The sequence below is a fragment of the Acanthisitta chloris genome, unplaced genomic scaffold, assembly GCF_000695815.1.
Source record: "Acanthisitta chloris isolate BGI_N310 unplaced genomic scaffold, ASM69581v1 scaffold16708, whole genome shotgun sequence".
Classification (NCBI taxonomy): domain Eukaryota; kingdom Metazoa; phylum Chordata; class Aves; order Passeriformes; family Acanthisittidae; genus Acanthisitta; species Acanthisitta chloris.
In genome coordinates this window covers 66,703-87,402 of record NW_008685530.1, presented here as the reverse complement: position 1 = coordinate 87,402, position 20,700 = coordinate 66,703, and the positions used below count along the sequence as shown (strand labels likewise).

The window sequence follows — 20,700 nt, the reverse complement described above, 5'->3', positions numbered from 1 at the left end:
CTGCTGAATCTGGCTTCTACAGGCTTCATTTGATGGCCCATAGCTCTTTTCTTGGAAGAGAGTGTACACAGTTGGTTCACTATCTCCATGCTGCTTGTGATTTTTCTAGATAATTTCTGTACCTTCTAGAGTTTAATATGTATTGGCTTTTGGGTTTTTATTAAGGATTCTACTTATCCTTTCCTCTTTCCAAGTCAGCCCTTATGAGATCAAGATTTATAGCAGAAAAAGAGGCATCTCAGTCATTACTGATGTTTTGATGAAAATAAGTTGGAGTAATTAATATTTTCATTTGAATATACAGAAATCAGTCCTTCCTAGGATATCCAGAATATCATAGGATAGATTTTTTTTTTTTCTTATTCAGGTACTTTGCTTTTGTAAAACCCCTTTCTTCACTAAGGATAGCATATACAGTTCTATTCCAATCATGTTACATTGCTTAATTTATTTTTCAGAATATTTTATTCTTATTTCTAATTATTGCTCTTGTGCAATTGTGGTATAATATCATACTATCCTTTTATTATTGTGCTTGTATAACCAACTTTAGGCATTCTTCCACATAAGCACTTATGAACAGTTTTAAATCCAGCCATATTCTGATAAACATTCACACTGTTCAAGATTTCATTTTCTCCAGACTTTTTTCTAATATCAGTGTGTGGTCCTTGCACACTGCAAGAGCAATACCTAACTCTGTTGTCTAAAAGTAAACAGTCTTACTCTATTCCTTTCTGCTTTCCTTAACATAAGTCACATTTCATATTTATAAAATAATACCATGAATTATTTTCCTTCAGTATCCAGTAAGGCCCTCAGAGCTTCATGTCTTCATCTTCTAGGCATCACAGATCCAAATCTTCATGCTGCAGTAATGTCTAAAATACAACTTTGTCATGTTTTCCTTTCCTTTTGTAGTCAATTTTCCTGCCTTTCAAGTAGTGGAGGAAAGAGTTCAAGATAAAAAGAAAGCTTTTTTTTTTCTGCCTTGCTTTTAGATATGAATTAAAATTAAAACTAAGGTTTTTTTAATCTGCATTTGTGATTCCAGACTACAAGCTTTGTTTCCTTTAAGATTATTTCTTGGATTTACAGAAAGGAGAGTTGCAATCTTCCTTCTTGTTACCTAAGAATTCCTTCTTAGGTATGAAAATTTCCCTCCTTTATCACATAGTTGTCCTTTAAATCCATGTACTTACTTTGATGTTCATAGAAGACATGCAGAAGAACATTGGGTTGATTGAGAACACGACTGTATGCATAGTTGGACATCCATACAAGGAAAGATTAAATTTAAGCCCTGCAAGTACTTAAGAATTGCTTGGGAAGCCAAGGATAGAAACAGAATGGTGTGTGTGTGCTGGCCTCAACCCTAATCATTTGACTGAAAAGAAGAAAAATTTCATCTTTTTATGATAGTTTACCTTATAAAAGTTGAAATGAGAAGACTTTAAAAAATATATGGCTGGAATGCTCTAGAAAGTATTGTCTACTGCTGGCAAAAATCCTCTGCCCTGAGTCATATTTTGCATGTGTGATGCTCTCCCTCTCAAGAACAGATTTTGGAAATGCCTCATAAGAGGTACTCTTTTTCTTGGTACAGCAGTGTACCAACTCAGTGATAACATTTACTTCCTTCCCTCCCCTCAGTCTGGGCTTTGTCTAGCCAAGACTGCTTACTAAAGAAACATAGTTTAATTTCTGAAATGACTCACACAAGCTATGCATTACTCTCTTGTGCTTGGAATCTAGTGTGTGTCAAAACAAGTGAATTTTGTTATCCTGTGTGCAGTGTCCTTTGCAGTGTTTTTATTTCTATTGATAGTCTGCAAGGTGTAGAAAGACTTTCAGACAGTAATTGTTCTAGAGTAGAAATGGTGGTAGCAGAGCAGGTTTGGCCACATTGTTCATTAACACATGAGCAATATACGATCTTGTATGCTGGTGTATTCGGTATTCTTTAAGAGGAAAAAAAAAGCAGAAAAATTTTTGGAAAACAACACATTTTAGGTACCATAGATTCAATAATAGAAGAGTTGTAATTTCTGGATTGTTAATCATAATGCTAAAGAACTGTCATATTCTTGGTGGAACTGTAGTAGTAAAATGTGAGCAAAATACATAAATGGACATTGGTACAATATACAGATAGACTTTAGCAGTCTTGTGTTGACAGCATATTTTTCTGTTGATTTCAGTTAAAGTTTATGTAAGCAGTTTGTATGTTTTAGTCTTACTCATCCATCAAAATGTAATATTTCTGCTGAGAAATCTGCTATTTAACAGAACATTTATGTTGTATTAGGATCCAGCAAGATCCAGCATAGTAGTCTGCATTCATGAAATACCTAACGAAACATTTTGAAATACGAGTTGTGTGAAAGATGGCCAAATAAGTCTGCTCTTTACCTAGCTGCTCGAAATGTGTGTAAATTTTATATCTGATTAAATTTAAGTATTTTGGTTTTCCTCCCCTCCTTTAGATATTAAACACTTTCAGTAAGTGATTAGTAGTAGAAGTAATTTGCAGCGTTGGTAGCTTCATTTTTTCCCATGTTCATATGGAATTGGGGGATAACTTGCTGGTACAACTTCAAAGGGGAAGTTGATTACTTTGTACCTTCTTTGCATTAACTGTGGAGATACAGAGCTGCCTGCTTGATGGCGTGCAAGCCTGAGTTTGGAACAGAAACCTTTAATTCTTACAGATTGTAGATTTGTGATCTGGTGCCTGCTATAACTTTAACAGGCATGTGTGTGATCACATGGGCACCTGGGCCTTGATTATTTTTTTTTTAATTTAAATTAATTTATACACTGCTATACATTTATGAAAGAGTCTTTCAAACCATAATTCTGTTCCTACAGATAAAATTTGGCATTTGGACATGGAAAAAGTCTTGTAAGACTGTTCATGAAACTAAACGTGTGTGCATGCATGTCTAAGGCAGCTAGAAATTTGTGCAAGGTGCTCTTATCGTCTATCTACTTTTTCAGCGAATGATCTGAAACTGTTCATTTCAGTTTATCCAGTAGTGCAGTACTTCTAATATTTCTGAATATATTACACTGCATAAGGCTTTGTAGAAAATACTATGAGATACAAAATCAGCTCTAGCTTTTATTTTTTACCTTCTCTCTTTTCTTTTTCTGTTTTACTCCTGGGATTTGGTAGTCTGTTGCACTTGGAGCAACAGGCTATTGAGCAGTTTATGTCTTCCGTGGAAATAATTTCTTTTTAGTGTTACATTTAGAAACATTGCCAGCTTTGTTTCATTATCGTAGCTCTCTAGTTCTGCAGCCTTGGAAGGGAAAGGACAATTAAAATTCACTTCTGGAAGATGGAGTCCACACCACAATTGTACACAGATTGCAACAGCCAATGATACCACTGTTCGAGGATGGGATACACGAAGCATGAGGTAATGAGAAATTGCAGTCATGTTCTTTAGAAAAGACAGTCTTCTTTGGAGATAGATTTTTCATTGCTCCTAACATTTATTTTTTTAAAAAAAAGATTAGAAATATGGCAAAGTGGTAATTTACGAAAGGAATAGTTGGACTTGTAGAATGGATATTTTTAGATTTTAGTAAGGGGTTTTCTCTGGTTTTCCTCCTCAGCTCCAATTCTAACTTGCATATTGAGTTTTACTGAACAATGTGCTAGTCTCAAGATGATTTGTTCAATACATAGGGATTACCTGATTGAAGCTGTTTTGTAATGTAACCTGAAAATGATTTAACAGCCATCCTGACTGCTATGAACTATCTTCTTAGCATACTATTTAAAGGTGGCTTTAATCTTTTAAGGGGATTCACAGGTTAAGTTCACTCTTCACTTTACTGATTTTAACAAATAGTGTTCTATACTATATTGAAGATTGTAGCATGCTACTTATACGAAACCATTGAATCTATCAAAATCATAACCAAATAAAAGCTTTGAATATACCTAATAAGGTGTTTTTTCCCCCTGCTCAGCTGTGATTTTGATAAGCAAAGGAGCGATGTTGTGCACATCTGTTGCCATGACTACTAAAGCCTGTGCAAGCTTTTTTAAAATACACTTTATCCCCTTAGCACATAGTAATTTATCACTAAACCAGGAAGACTGATGTCTTGTAATAACTTTTGTTGCCTTAAAGGGGGATGACTCTAAACACAGTTCTGTAATTCCTGCCAACTCAGAGGTGTAGCAATAAATCCCTGTGTTTGCCAGCCTTGTGTGCTTTTCCCAAAAAGGTGTCTTTAATTAAGGAAAGGAAAGCTAAAAATACAAATACCATAATTAAAAGGCACTTCTTGTGTGCTTGTCATCAGGTCTGAAAGCCCTGATCTTTGCTTTGTAAAATGATATATAAAAATGTAGCTTTATGTGCATACTTTGATTTATAAAGACTCTTTTAAATGGAGGGCACAAGAGTGGAAGGAGAGGTCAAAGGAGAAGGGCTTTTATTAAATGTTCTCTTTTGGAGATGTTTCTGTACTCATCCTATTTTTAACATGTAGCATGAAGACCTTGAAATTAAAGCCTGTGTTTTAAAGAGAACATGTTAAATATTGTGAGGTCTGCTTCATGCTGTCTCATTAGAAAAAGCATCTCTATCTTGCATTAAATGACTTATCTGAGTAACTTATGTGAAAGGTGGATAGTCCAGGTATTAACAGGATCCTCAATGAAAAGGTGTAGCTTGGTTAACAGAAACAAACCCCACAATTCTAACTACTGGAAGCTCAGGTTAGATAGTCCTTAAAACAGTTTGTGAGTACTAGACTATGCCAAAGAACCGTTTGTAATGTACTTGAAAAGTATGCGCATGAATAAATCTCATCTGCAACTACACTGTAATATGTCTAGAATTATGTGAATATTTGATAATGACTAGTTAGGCTAGAATTAGGAGTTTAAAGTCAGGGCAGTATAAACTGTGGCAGTGTAAGATGCAAAAAATGAGGGGGGCAAGCCAAGGGCAGAAAACTGCTATACCAGCAAAGGGAGGAGAGATACTATAGAAGTAGCTAGAATAGCTCCTTCTGCAGAGTGTGGTTGTGATAGCTGTGGGATGGAGGGATTACATTATTTTGGACATAGCAAACACAGAAGGGGAGAGAGGAAAAAGAGACTGACAGGAAGACTCCTAGACAAAGAAGCAGTCTTAATCAGAGAAGAGCTTGTGAAGCAGAGGAGGCAGACACTAGGATGGATGAATGGATTTAGAGAATTTTATCATGAAAATTCAGAGTCCAAGAATAAATTCTAAAAAATATGGAAGAATAATATGAGAACGTGGAACCAATAGCTGGAGAAAATGTTGATGTAGTCTGGCATTTATCTTAGGGTTTAAGTGGGAAATTTACTGTATATATTGTTGCTGTAGGTAGGATGATAAAGTGAAGAAAAGAATATTGATATTTGGGAAAGAAAGGCATGAAGTTGTCAGCATAATAGTTAAGTTGGGATAAAGGCTTTCATGGTGAGCAGTGCTGAATATATGGTGAACAGTGGTATTTCTTTTTAAGCCCTTACACACATCTCTGAGCAATCTAAGAAGTGCAAGAAAAATGTGAAAGGTGCAATAAAGGAGGAAAGAAATGCTTTGCTGCTGTAAGCATGCTTGAGCCTTAAAATATTTCCGTAGAGATACTCTAAGAAATTTAAGAGGAAGTTTGAATATGACTTCTAGAATGTAGGTTAGAAAGGTATACCTGAGTGATATCCTTAACCTGAGTTGATATCCTTAACCTCTCAAACTCCGAGAAGAGTATTGGCTCTGTCTAAGTAATTTCACTTGTGTCTGCTATAGATGTCAGGGTAGGGCTTAGTATAGGCCTGGTATACTTTTAATCTCTCCTTATGGAGCTATTTTGCTTTGAATTAGTGGTTAGGTGTTAACAGCAAGATACTATCTCATCTTGATAGAAGATGATAAGAATATGAAGTTTTCACAAGAAATGTGAAGTTTTGGTTAATATGTTTTTGGAAGAGAAATATATTTCATGTAAAAAAAAAAAAGCAATAGCTCACAAAGTTTTGACAAGTTCTAGTGAAGATTGTAGGAGACTGTCAAGTCTAAGCAGAGCTTTAGATGGTAGATGGTGGCTTTGAGAAAACCGGTCAGTCTCACCTCTGTGTCAGGCAAGATCATGCAACAGATTGTTCTTGAAATTGTGCTAATGCCACGAGATACAAAGAGGTGATTGGTAACAGCCAACACGGATTTACAAGGGGCATATCATGCCTGACAAATTTGCTAACGTTTTATGATGTGGCTACAACATTGGTGAATAGGAGCAAAGCAGCTGACATTGTCTACCTGGACTTACAGAAAATGTTTGACATCCTTGTCTCGAAATTGGAGAGACATGGATTTGATGGGTGGACCACTCAGTGGATAAAGAACTGGGTGGATGGTCGCATGCCGAGGGTTGTGGTCAGCGGCTCATTGTCCACGTGGAGGCCAGTGATGAGTGGTGACCCTCAGGGGTCGGTGCTGGGGCCGATACTATTCCACATCTTTGTTGGCAACATGGACAGTGGATTGAGTGCACCCTCAGCAAGTTCACTGATGACACCAAGCTATGTGGGACAGTAACATGCTGGAGGGAAGGGATGTGCCATCCAGAGGGACCTTGACAGGCTGAAGAGGTGGGCCAATGCAAACCTCATGAAGTTTAACAAAATGAGGTGCAAGTTCCTACACCTGGATCATGGCAATCCCAGACAGACCTACAGGCTGGGCAGAGAAATCATTGAGAGCAGCCCTGCAGAGAAGGACTTAGGGGTGATGGTTGATGTTTTAATCAACCAACATGAACCAGCAAGTGTGTGCTCGCACCCCAAAAACCCAACCAAATCCTGGGCTGCATCTGAAGGAGTGTGACCAGCAGGTCAAAGGAGGTGATTCTTCCCCTTTGTTATGCTCTTGTGAGACCCCACCTGGAGTACTGTGTGCAATTCTGGTGTCTCCAACATAAGAAAGACGTGGAACTCTTGGAGCAAGTCCAGAGTAGGGCTCTGAACCTGATAAGAGGATGGGAGCACCTTCCCTACATAGACAGGCTGAGACTGTTGGAGCTGTTCAGCCTGGAGAAGAAAAGGTTGGGTGGAGATCTCATGACAGCAACCTTCCAGTATTTGAAAGGGGACTACAGGGAAGCTGGAGGGGGAATCTTTGTTAGGAACTGTAGTGATGGGGCAAGGAGTAATGGGTATAAATTGAAAGACGGGAAATTTAGATTAGATATTAGGAAGATTTACTGTGAGGGTGGTGAAACACTGGAACAGGTTGCCCAGGGAGGTTGTGAATGCCCTAGCTCCAACAATGTTCAAGGCCAGGTTGGATGAGGCCTTTAGCAGCCTGGTCTAGTGCAAGGTTTCCCTGCCTACAGCAGGAGGGTTGGGACTGGATGATCTATAAGGTCAATTCCAACCCCTAAACATACTATAATACTGTGAACTGATAATGCAATAGTGGAAACACAGAAAACTGACACAAACCCCATTTTTAAGAGGCAAGGTAGGGAAACAAACTGATGGAACATGATGTTTGGAATAGAGATGCTGAGTTGTTAACACTAATATAAATGTTTTCTGAAGTGGTCCAGATGGATAAGTATGCACATGGCTGAGTAGTTTAAGGGGCACAAGTCAATTAGTGGTAAGTGCAGGAGCTCAAGAAGATAGAGCAGTAATAAAAAGCAGTTCTTACCTGTTGCATCCCTTGCATCTCAGCTTTTCATATGGGAAGAAGTAGATGTCACAAATAGAGAATTAGTATAACAGCTTAGGGGTGGAGAAACTCTTATCTGAAAGTACTGTGGTTTAGTAGCAGATATTTTATGACAGTTGTTACAGAGCTGTGCTAGAATCATCTGGAACTACTGTTTCCTTTTAACTCCAGACGATCCTAATGCAAACATGGAAGGAGCAGAGCTTCAAAGCAAGCTGAGAAATCTGTACAAGTCACTGTTGTTAACAGCTGGGATTTCCCTAAACTGTGCACTAGCAGTGGGAACTCTAGGTCTGCAACTGTTAAGGGGATTATGCAAGTTTCCAAGGAAACAAGATTCCTGTCAGTGGAGTGTAGTTAGCTTTTTATAGACCATTTAATTTTTTTAATGTGTTTTACAGACAGATATATTGCATAGAAAATGCACATGGACAGCTGGTACGAGACCTGGACTTTAATCCCAATAAACAGTACTACCTGGCTAGCTGTGGAGATGACTGCAAGGTGAAATTCTGGGACACAAGAAATGTCACTGAACCAGTGAAGACACTAGAGGAGCATTCCCACTGGTAGAACAAATTATCTGCATGCTGTTTTGCGGGTGGATGGCTTGTGTAATTTATTCAGCTAATCATTTTACTGTTTAGGAACAATGCAAACTATGTTTGTGCTATTGTGAATAATCACTTTTTGCACAGAGGAAAGGTTTCAACATGTGGCTGTTCCTTGTGTAATTGTAAATCAAGAGTTTAGACAATCTTTGTCTAATTGGCAAGAAACTCTTGTTCACAATGTCGGGGGATGGGGTGCACTGTTGAGAAGCACAGCACAGAACCTGGCTGGTAGGGGCCAGTTGGGACACAGGTGTGTGTGCCCCAACAGCTCTATCTGCCGCACCTGATGTGCAGTAAAGCAGCTGCTGTCCATCGTTCTCTTCTCAAATGGTTGAAATGTTCAGTAATTCAGCCCCACTTTTTTTTCATGCTCTTCACAGTCCTGAAGTCACAATATGCAAGTGAGTCATTTTATTCTCTGAGGTAACATTTAGATCCTGTGTCTACTGCTCTGGCCTGTGGCTGGAGTAAGGAGAGAATCTTGACTGATGTTCACAGTCTTCAGTGGTTAAGAAAAGATGAACAGTTCATATTTTATAAAATTTGGGTTGGAATAACTCTTGAAAAATAAATCCTCACCCTGAAGCTACTTTGAGGGGAATGAAGATGTGAATTAACAGAAGCATCATTTATACAACTTTTTTGCCAGAATATTCAAAGAAAAAGAATAAAATAAGAACCATAAGATGATTGGTATTAACTTGATGTGTAAAATGTAAAAATTGAAGAGAAATATAATCCTACTTTTGTTTTAGGATCTGTTTTAAACTTCACTATAAGAATGTGAGATTTTTGTTTTAACAGGTTATTTCTAATCCATATTTTGCTTTGGGGAAATGTTTATTTTTAGAACTTAAATATTAATCTGACTTGTCAGTGAATTGGCATGTACTGTCAAGGAATGATACCAGTGAACGGTGTGGTTTGTTCTTTTGATTTTTTTTAAACTTATTTGTTGAATTTTAAAGACACCTCATAGACAACACATGAGATGGAAGCTTAAAACCCAAACAAAGATGACAAAAAACAGGCTTTGGAATGAGGCATGCCAGTTCTATGCATACTTAGAACATTTAAAGGATCAATTTTTAGTGTTGCTCTTAAAAATTATTTAACACTGATGCACTGCCTGCCAAGAATACCTTCTTGTTCTTTCTGCTTTCAATTTTTTAGGGTCTGGAATGTCAGATACAACCATTCTCATGATCAACTGATCCTTACAGGAAGCAGTGATAGCAGAGTTATCCTGTCTAATATGGTATCCATTTCTTCTGAACCATTTGGGCATATGGTAGATGATGATGAACTCAGTGACCAAGAGGACCAGCATCAAGAGGAGAAGTATGAAGTTTCCTGAGTTTTACACAGATGTTTATAATTTATCTTTTAATTTTAATGGTTTACATGCTAATATTTTTTTACTGACTAGGTTTTTTGTATACAGGCCTTTCAGGTAAGTAGTTCTAATTCCCACTTCATTCTTCTTTACTCAGATTCTTGGGTGGAATGCACTCTTTAAATCTGATTGGCATGGTCACTCTATGTTCACTGGTAGAAAGGGGATGGTGATGCTGAGGACCAGTCCTAAAGTCCACTGGATCTGTGAAAAGATTCATTTTAAGGGACCACTGGATCAAGTCAAGCACGTAGAATAATCTTGGTTAAGTGAGAATTGAAAATATGCTTTTGTGTTTTCTAATTTGCTTGTAACGTTGCTGACTGCTCTTGAACCAAATAACTCATCAGACCTACTTCAGGAAAAACTGAAGTTTGGTTTTGATGCTCCTAGTAGAGACTAATGTGTGCTATTGGCAAGCATTTCTAAACCCCATCTCCTTGGGTGTGTGAGGAATCACATATGTGCATGTGGATTTTGGAGGGATGGGGTTTTAGTAAAGAGTTAACTGAGATGCTGAAATAATATACTGCACAACAATAAAGCTGAAAGCAGACAAAAATTGAGTATAAAAAATGTGATGCTTGTTTTCCTTTTTGTACTATATGAATATATCATAGAATCAACCGGGTTGGAAAAGACCTCCAAGATCATCAAGTCCAACCCTACTGTGGTTACTAGACCATGGTACTAAGTGCCACATCCAGTCTCGTCTTGAAGTTCTGTAGATAGAGTGTGGGCTAAGACTTTCTAATTTTGCAAGTAGCTTATATGGTTATCTTCAGCAAACTCTTCAAAGTGAAGTTAACACTGAAACTCCTGAAATATTTTGAGATCAACAGGCTCTAGCCTATATTTTCCTGTTCTTTGCAACTGTGAATATCCATGTTTTGCATGTCTGCACTGAGCAGTTGTTTTTTTATTTCTGTTAACTTACTTTAATATGCAAAGCTGCCTGCAATGAAAAGGGCAGATCACCACCTGAACTGTCATGTAAAACAAAGAATAGTCAGATGTGCTGAGGAATAAGGAAATTAAAAAAAAGATTTCCCAGTTGCTCAGCTGTGTTTGCGAGATGTTTCAGCTAAAATTATAAGAGAAGTTTAGGTTACTAGTCTAGTTGCATTTTTAAGATTGTTCTTGCACCTTTATTTTATTAATGAAGTTGTTGTTTTGCCCTGGATAGTTTTGACATTTTGGCTTCATTTAAAGGACTTGGAAACTAATTTTTTTAAAATACTAAATAAGGAAAGCTATCCCAATTGTGGAAATTGTTAATTTTAAGTGTACAAGATGTCTCTAGAAGCAATAGGTGATGTAAATGCCTGACAATCAATGACCATCAAATTAAGTACCTAGAAAGTTGCTCACATCAACAGTACCTTCTAGAATGCAACTGAACTACAGTGTTTGAACTATAGCATCATAGAATGATTTGTGTTGGAAGGGCCTTAAAGATCATTAGTTCCAACCCCTCTGCCATGGGCAGCGACAACTTCCACCTCTTGGTTCCTTACCTTTGGCTGGAGGTTGCAATCTGTTCTGTTCTGGATGGAAGATAAGTGGTGTTGGTGGAAGTGAGAAAGAGACTACATTTTAAAATATATATATATATAGTGAGAATCTATTAAAAATAACATTGCAGGTAAATAATGTTCTGACAGATGCTGTGTAGTGGGTTATCTGGAATTCTGAATTTCTGCTGATTGTAGACTCTGTAGGTTGCCTCATTAAAACACAAGTAGCTGTTCTAGAGTAGGAATTTCTGAAACCAAGGTCACGCAAAGCAATACAACAAATATAACGTATCTTTTCCTTTGGCTGTGGGATGGATGTATACCACATCATAAATGACTTCTGTAGTAATGATGTAGAGCCCTTGCCTGTTCCCAGAGGTTACAAGAGCATCAATACTGCTTTTTAAATATATGCTTTTCATCTCCTAATCTGTTCTCCATAAAACTTGGGAAAGCACATTAGCTTTTGTAACCTTTGCGAGGTACTTTGAGTGTCTTGTTTTAGGTTCCCCCTTCTGCCCCCTTGTTATGAGTTGAGTTGGAAGGATATTTGCAAGGTGCTCACCAGCCTTGAACTGTTGCCAAATGAATGTCTCTTTAGTTCTGACTGTACTAATGAAGCAGGGCATAACAGCTATTGGGAACCACTGTTAATCAACCACTAGTGCCAAATATTTAGGTTCTGATACCCTCCTGGTGTCTGTTGCACCATTCCATGGGTGCTCTCATGTAAAACACAAGTTTCCATTGTGTGTTTGGTGGGGGAGGGGTGTGTTTGATTTTTTTTTTCTTTGTTATGTTCTAGATTTTGAAGAAAGTGTTATATTCTCATGAGGTTTGTATTTATCCTGTTTTGTAGGACATCTGATTTGCTATTAAACAGTACACAAATGTCAAAAAAGATAATGTCTTTTTCAGGAATATCTTGAAATATATCAGCAAGAGCATGTGTCTGTAAAACTAGTGTGTTTAGCCAGTCATCTTCAGACTGAGTGACCAAATCTCTCTCAAAAGAAGACTGAAAAAGAAGGAAAAAGGCTTTTTGCTCAGAGGCTACCTATTTTTTATGTCCTGAATAAAATAACTTGTAAAAAATACTCCTGGATTGAATATAAAAATGAAGTGTATGTACCAGTTGTGTCTTCAAAGTTTGGGTGGGTTTTTTACCTACTTGGCAAAAATCTCCATATTTTAAAAACATTGACTTGTAATACTCTTATACATAGTTAAGACTCGTGCCTGAGGTCTTTAAGACTTGTGTTAATAATTTTTAATGCATTTTAGAGTAAACTTTCTAATTTTTATTGTATTTCTTGGCTGGAGACAAAAGGAAGTAGTATGTCAGTTTAACCCTTCCTTGTTCAACCATGTAGAACTATGCATAATTCTGCCTACTCATTTATTCTTGCCAGATTTGCGGCAGTAACTGCTTACGTTTTTAAGGATCACAACTGAAAAATTAATTACTTGGAGATCGCTTTTTATAAAAAAGAAAAGAATGCAAGTTCACTGCGTAATGAATAGACAAACTAAAAGTTGCTGTACTCCATTCTTACTAAGGATTTATTCTTAGTGGTTTCTCCTTTCAGTGTTTGTCCGTGTGTGTGTTGACATCTTGGGGCTTTATATGCTCCCTTCTTGGAGACCAGAACACGCTTCCATAAGCAAGATAAGTAGGACTATTGCATGAGGATCTGTCTCTTGCTGCAAACGAGTGACCTTCAGTTCATCTTAACTGCTGATTCAGATCAGAACAACTAGTTTGCTGTCTTTTCTCTACTTTTCAGCTGCTGCTGCAGTTGTTTCTCTCATCAATCATAAAACTGTAAGACCAGACAGCCTCCCTGTATCATATCAGAGGTCTCCCTAGCCTGTATCATCTGTCTCATATTAGTCAAGAGGAAAGATTATAAAAACAGGAAAAGGATATGATACTTCCCCTGGAAATGCTTCTAGCCTCTGACTGTTTGCAGTTCAGGGACATTTACTGTCTTATGAATCATCTTTGGAGACTCCTGATTCTTCCATGTAGGATTTTCTTTTGCCATCAGCCGTATTCTTGAGTTTGTTCTTACTAAGTGTGTTTTTGTTTGTTCCAAAACATGCTAGCCATGCACCCACTGCTTTTGTGTAATGAGTCTAGGAGAAATATGCCACTTGTTTTCTTGCACTGAATAAGGAAAGGCTTCAAAGCCTCTGTTAGTCTAAAAAGAGGATTGAGCTGTCCACAGAGAAGAGGTATAGGCAGGTGGCCAGAGGACAGCTGCATTGTATTCTGGTCAAGTCTCTAGTCTGGATTATTTAATGCACAGTTCAAATATGGGGAAAAAAGTCAGCTGAAAAATGGGTAATGAAATGCTGTAGTATCTTAATTTCTAGCGCCTTGATGCAGAGGTAGAAAAAAGTGTGCAAAATAAACAAATATAGAACAAATGAGGTGAGTACTTGGGGTGCGTTTGTTTCATCCCCGAAACAAAGCTAATGTGCCTGGCTAAGAACTTAGGAAGTACTTTTTAATGCCTAAGTTTAAACAAAATACTTAAAGCATTGGATCATTCCACATCTGTGGATGCAATTGATTAAGTCAGGCTTCTCCATGAGCTTTGGCTTTAATGGCTTTGCACTCTGTTGTTTCAAGAACTTCCTCCTTGCAACTCTGAACTTGTCTGAAATCTGGACCTCCTGCAGGTGTCTGTCAGTTCTCTGTAAAACACTTGCAGAGCACTGGGAACTGTCTTGCATCAAAGGGGGTTGGTGGCTGTCTTGTGTCCTTTCTTCAGGGTTTGTTCATCCAAAGTCTTTATGTTGGTGAGTGAGCCTGTGTTGTTACATTAAACTATTCTGATAGTAATTTTAATTCTACATTGTTCTTTCTAACAATAAGCAAAAGCTACTAGGTTCTTGCAGTTTAGCATAGCCATCTTTACTCACCAATCAGGATTCCTTTCTTTCAGTTATTGCAACATATTTATTTGCCTTATAGGTTTGAATTTTGAACTATATAGGTCTCTGTTTGGTGTGCTGGTCATATGCAGTATGAGAGGACTGTTTGTACATGCTGCATCTACAGCAGTGTTTTCATTCTTCATTACTTCTGTGGCCAGAACTTTGTGACATGGCTCAACTGATAACGGAGGGCTTTCTTTTTAAGAGGAAAAACTATTATGTATCCATAACTATGAAAAGATCTATATGGTCAGTAACATTTTGAGCTTATACATCAGTCCTGGAAAGGAAGCTATCCTAAAACTTTAATTTTGCTGTATGAGCTACCAGTTCCCTTAGCTTTCTTTGGGGTTTACAGGCTTAAGAAGTCTCCTGTTTTCACAGGCAGAACTGATTACTAAGGTCAGTGTGCTGCCTTCTCCCTAATGATACATTTTTTGACAATACGTCCTAAGATTATCCTTATCTTTGTTACTTTTGAAGATTGTACCAGAAATTCATGTTAGGAAATACAGTTTTACTGTTTTTCCCTGAAGGCTTGTTTCCATCTTGTTCACCATAGATGTTAGCCACAATGTCCTTTGACACAAATGGAACAAGGTCTAACACAAACACTTCTCACCAGTTTATATTTAAAACTGAGAGATGTAAAGGATTGGTCCTTCCAATACAGAGTATCTCACTGAGGTTGTGATGTTTTTAATGAGATTTTTGTGTAGAAACATCTTCAGTGATTGGAATTGACCAGAAATAAAATGGTGACTGGCCTCTCTGTAAGAAAGTACTTAGTTCAAAGTTCCATCTAAAGGAATTGGTGGGTTTTAGTTTTTGTGACAGAAATGTGGTTTGGAGCTTTTTGAATAATAAATCATGTAGCTTCACAATAATACATATGAACTGTGTGATCTAACATAACACCTTTGTTATATGCATCTGTGACTTCAGGAGAGAGATTTGTCAGTGTTGATATATTGAAAAGTATTTGCCAAACATGCTGAGGCAGGATTTCAGGATATTTTCACACAGCTGTCAATGGTGCTAATTTTGATGCCATTTTGCTTGTGGCATTTATGTGTTGGAGAAATATAGAAGTCATAGGATTATGCAATGGAACCAACCAAGAGACTCAATTAAAACAGCTTAAATAGTTTTGGGGGATGCCAGTATTCAGGAATTTACTTGGTTGGATGTGTAAGAAGCTGGGCCAAATTTAGTGCAGTAGCACTTATTAGTTCCTGGTCTATTTTGCTTTAAAAGCCTTGTGGTTTTTCTGTACTATTTCTTTCTTTAACCCTCAGCAGCAGGTATAGCTTCCTTAATTTATTTCACATTATTAGGACACCTATGAATCTTGTTATATAAAAATATGCTTTTCCTGTTTTTAAAGATGGAGTTTTCCCATAGAAGCAGTTCAGAAAGCCAGTTTTTGAGTTAAAAAAAAGATATTAAATGTGCAATTATTATCTCTAAAACTTGTGTTCACATATAAACATACTTGAATTCAGTTTTTCTTAAGAGTGAAAAAGGAAGTAGCATGTTGTCTAATCTTACCAGAAACAGAACCTTACCGTTGTTTTCTTTAGAAGTTAAATGGAAAGGGCATTCATGAGGCTTATTCTGGAATCCAATGACATGTTTTTCAGGATTCATTTTTGGATGCTGCAGTACATGTTGCTGCTCTATTGATTCACTTCTATTTTATAGTGATTTTTAGATTAAAGAGGATTTAATTTTGACTGTGATAAGGAATTAATGATTTTTGCTGACTGAAAACCATATTTTATTGAACTTTGTGGTGACAAAGCAGAATTGCAAGCACTGCAAACTTAAGTGGTTGTTAGCATGAGAAGTAATTGGAAATAACAGCTCTCTACATGAAAACAATTATCCAAGGCTGAACAGGCTTCTTTCTCGAATCCATAACACAATTAACCTCAAAGTTATCTAGTAAAATAAAAGCTCCTCTCCTTCCATAGGAGAAGCTGGTTGGGGTCATGCTATTTTAATAAGAGTACAAAAAGAATGCAGTCCAATTTCAGCTCTGTGTGGCACAGGTCTGAAATTTATGCATGATGTCAGTAGAGATTGCACATTTATACAGTGAATTCTTAGTGGCATAAGAGCGTGATGCCTTGTTAGTTGATGCAATGCAGGAACATATATAAGAAAAGCTACTTTAGTCTGGCTGAAAAAAGAATCTGTAAAATAGTATGGGAAAACAAGAAACTAAAGAAACTTTTTAAGGGGCAGCAAGATTTAGGACAAGGCAGAAAATAGCTTACTAAGTTTGCCAGGCATAACAAATGATTGCTGAGTATGCTTATGAAATATAGTCCACTCAGACTGCTCTATAAAGGGATCAATAGGCCAAGAACCTACACCTGTGAAACACTGAACTAGCCATAGCATATCTGTAAATGCTATACGTAGCTATTTTGTGCACATATATACATGCTATGTATGCATAGCTTGTACATAGCTATTTTTATACCCATAACCTGCAGCTTTAATGTAAAAACAGGTGTATCTGTTTTGGCAACAGCCTGAATTGTACATATTAAAGTATCATAGAAGAAAGTTTACTTCATATCCAGCTCTGTCAGATACTCGTCATGCTTCTGATTTCTCTAACTGGGAAGAATTTGCAGGTCTCGAAGTCCCCTCTGTGTTCCAAAACCTGTCAAAGATACCTGACTATCCCAGGATCCAGTGTTCTGTGTCCAGTGTTATGCCTCTAACATGAGAAGGGAAATAACCTGGCCGTTGTCATCAGGAGTTGCTAACTATGAAATGGAGAGTTTCTATGACAAGATTAATGCACATGACAGCAAAGCAGTATCCTTTTAAACATTACTGCTTAGAATATTAGAGGAAGGACATTTGTCAGTGCTATGACATGTTAGGCTCTGAAATGGTCTACTGTATGTTAAGGAGAAATAAAATTGTAGCAACTGATAAAAACAGAAGGATGACTGAAATATCTAAACAGACAAAAACATCACAAGATAAATACTAGTTGATTTGTATGTGTTCCACTAGTATGAGTTGTGACCAAAATAATGTTTTTTTGTAGACTCTGTTTATATGTATTTAAAAGGTATTACCTTAGTGAATGTCAGTGTCATAGCTGTTAAGTCTGTAACTTCTTGCATTAACCATGTGCAAGATCTTTTATCTGGGGAGTTAGGTGAGTTGGAGCTGATTCTTTAATAAATAAAAATGTGTAAAAGATTTGTAAAATTTAATTGAGAGTAAATAGATAATTGTGGGACTGAGAAATGGAACAATTCTAAGTACCTTAGATTCATAAAGATTCCAAAATAATGTCCTCAGCCTATTCTTGGATTACCAAAAAAAGGTACACACGTAGCCAAAATGCAGAGATATCTGAGGTGTTTTCTTGGAAATCTCTTAGCATGGAGTAAGGTGGTGTCTCCAAGGGACTCCTGTTGTGAGGAAAAAAACCTCATCACAGGCAACATTGCTCCTTTCATGGTTTTGGGCTTTTTGCGTTTTTATGGAGGGTTTTGTTTGTTTGGTTGGTTGGTTTTGTTTGGGGTTTTTTTGTTTGCTTGTTTGAGGGTTTTTAAATTTTTTTTTAGAACAGTCTTTCACATATATGCAATAAATTCTGCTTTTTATTCCAACTGGCTGAATCCTTCTAGGTTCATTACCCATTACAGAATTTAAAGGCTATGCTGTTTTCATTCATCAAGGATGATGTAAAAGATGCTCATGGACAGTGTTTTGTATCTTCTGTATTGTTCCTGGGACACGTGTCAGATGTCAGTCTGAGATGTTTTCTTTTTTCCCCCCCATCCTGGTTGTCTGGTATAGTATCTAGCTTTTTTACACCAAGTGATCACTTCCATAAGGATTTTCTCAGGTTCTCAGTAACTGTCTCAAGACTATGCCACTCTTATGTACAAGTAGTCTATGCGTAATATTATCACAGACTTGTGCTATTTAAACAAAAAAAAAAGCAAGCAAATTAACAGAAAAAAGCCCCACCAAAAAGTGAACTCATGTGGCCTGAAGAACCACATGGAATAGCATGCGTTCTTCTTCTGGGTAGGTACAAAATTTGCTTTCATACCCAAGAAGAAATTCAGTATACCAACAATAATAAAAGACAGTTAAAACCTGTAGTTATAAATGCAAATGCCAAACAGAAGTTCATCTACAGGCTTCTTTCCTGAACCCTCATTCCCCTATGACTTCTGCAAATTAAATTAAATGAGCTGTGTTATTTAAATGAAACAGTGAAACAACTCTGAGCATACAGAAAATAGTATAATCTAGAATCTTATTTGTCCTTGTTTATCTAACCTTTGGTTAACTGAGACTCCTGGTTAACTGAAAGTCGGTCGTGTCCCCTGACAGCTGTGTGCACTGTGCATTACTCCCCTGCTTATCCAGAGAGACATCTGAAACCTTCAGAATAATGGAGTTGTGAGTAAGTGGGTGAGCACTGCGTGAAGCACATTGCTGTCTAGGGACATGACCAACTTTCACTTAACCAGGCATGTCAGTTAACAGGAAGTTAGAAAAACACATTGCACGAGATAAAGTGGCTGTGTGTGTGTGTGTGTGTTAGCTCTCTGCTGTTAGACAGTTTGTATTGAAGTGCATAGGCAGAACACTGCAAAACAAGCTTGCTCTTTGCAATTAACCAGAGGCTGCGTGTTGCTTGTTCTATGACCATTTTTGGTTAGTTGACCTTTAATGTAGCACAAGTAAATTACAGAAGTCCTTGAAAATGCATATCTGCGGTATCAGACTGCTTTTGGTTTCTTCATTAAGTTCAATTGAATTTTAATTGCAATATTAGGTTCACAGCTGGCTCAGCTGGCTAGGTGGAGCAGCAATATCCTGCAAGCGATTTGACTATGTTACCATCCAGGCTTTGTGACTGCAGACATAGGAGCTTTCAGAGAGCAGCAGTAAGGGCAAAGACGGCCAATAACAGCCATAGAAGCCGTAGAAGCAGCATCTGTTTAAATGATTGAGTGGCATTCACAAGGCTCTTTGGCTTTGCTTTCTGTGAGGAGGATTGCAGCTGTAATACAAGGCTGTTTCTAGGAGGCAGAGGGATGCTTGCGAAGGGTTGTCAGACAGAGATGATCCTCTGTTGGAGAAGGAGCTCTAAGGTCATCTTCTGAAAACTCACCTACCCTGTAGCTACAGAATAATGTGCTGTAGTGGTGTTCTGAGAGGAGGGACCAGCTTTGTGAATAGAGGGAAGAAAGGCTGTGCTCAGTTAGCAGAGCACAATCAATGACTCTTAGGTGGTTTGAACTTCAGAGAGTTGCCTGAATCTGTTCTTAAATATTTGCAATGCAAAAGAAAATCTGTCTGTCTCCTATGATGTAGGTGACTGGGAGCTTGGGTGTTGCAGTGAGAGGTGAGGTATACAATAGCAGATGAGAGTCTGGTGCTGTTACAACTTCAGCAATGGGGAATAAAAGTCAGAGTGTTCAGAAGAATGCCTCCATCCCCCTTCCATTACTCTGGAGAGAATGGGTCCAGGATGTCAGCACAGGAAACACTGATAAGGACTGCAACTGCTTACCTGTCTACATATCTATAAGACTATTATTTTAAGAATTCATTTAAAAATGAAGGGATAGAGGAAGGGATGGAGCACGATCAGAGAAAAGATGTTGGTAAAAAGGGTGTGTTTTAATGCATTTCAATCAAGTTTAGGTTACTTTAGAGAACAAGAGAGAAGTGCTTAGTGTAGGTTCTGAGAGATTTGGAAATGCACTGAAGTTGAGAATAAGAGGTGCTTTGTCCCTGCTAAAGGGGTCTTTAATGCTGACTTGACACTGCTGTGTTATCTAAAACAGAGATACATGCAAACATCCGGTATAAAATATTTCCTTAGAAACTACTACTGCATTCTTATACTTTAAATGGGATTTTTTGTATCTAGTCATTAGTGACACTTAGTATTGCATTTAAAATTGAGTATGTTCATAAATCCTTACAATTTTTCTTGTTTTTTTTCAATTTTAGGATTAAAGAGCCCCTTCAGGACAGTGTAATAGCTACCTATGAAGAACATGAAGATAGCGTATATGCAGTTGAATGGTCCTCAGCAGACCCGTGGCTATTTGCCTCTTTAAGTTATGATGGGAGACTTGTTATTAACAGGGTTCCCAGAGCTCTTAAATATCACATACTGTTATAATTTGTACACAACTGGTAGGTATTGTTTAGGGTTTTTTTCAGGATCTATTTTATTTAGTATAGATGTTGAAATTTTCTTAAGAATGTCTGTATCAATATAGACGCTTTTAATTTGTCTTTTGTATTTGCTTTGGGAAACTATAATGCATTTTCTGAAGGCTGTGCTGCCAAGGTAATTTTTTTTTTTGAGGGGCTGATCACTTTGTGAGCTATAAAATTTCCAGAGGTACTGGGTACTTTCCATACTATTGCTTTATTACATCAGCTTTATGCAAGTATATGAAATTACAGAGTTATTATGA

At 37.4% G+C, this 20,700-nt stretch overlaps 1 protein-coding gene across 1 annotated transcript; it reads left to right on the top strand.

Moving 5' to 3' along the window:
• Positions 1-3,288: 3,288 nt before the first annotated feature.
• On the top strand, positions 3,289-20,404 carry TSSC1 (tumor suppressing subtransferable candidate 1; the record flags this gene model as incomplete). The annotated part of the gene is made up of 4 exons (XM_009079803.1): positions 3,289-3,425; positions 8,135-8,302; positions 9,521-9,688; positions 20,225-20,404. Coding segments are annotated over 4 exons (648 nt in total), but the record flags the coding sequence as incomplete, so codon positions are not given.
• Between the last annotated feature and the right edge of the window lie 296 nt (positions 20,405-20,700).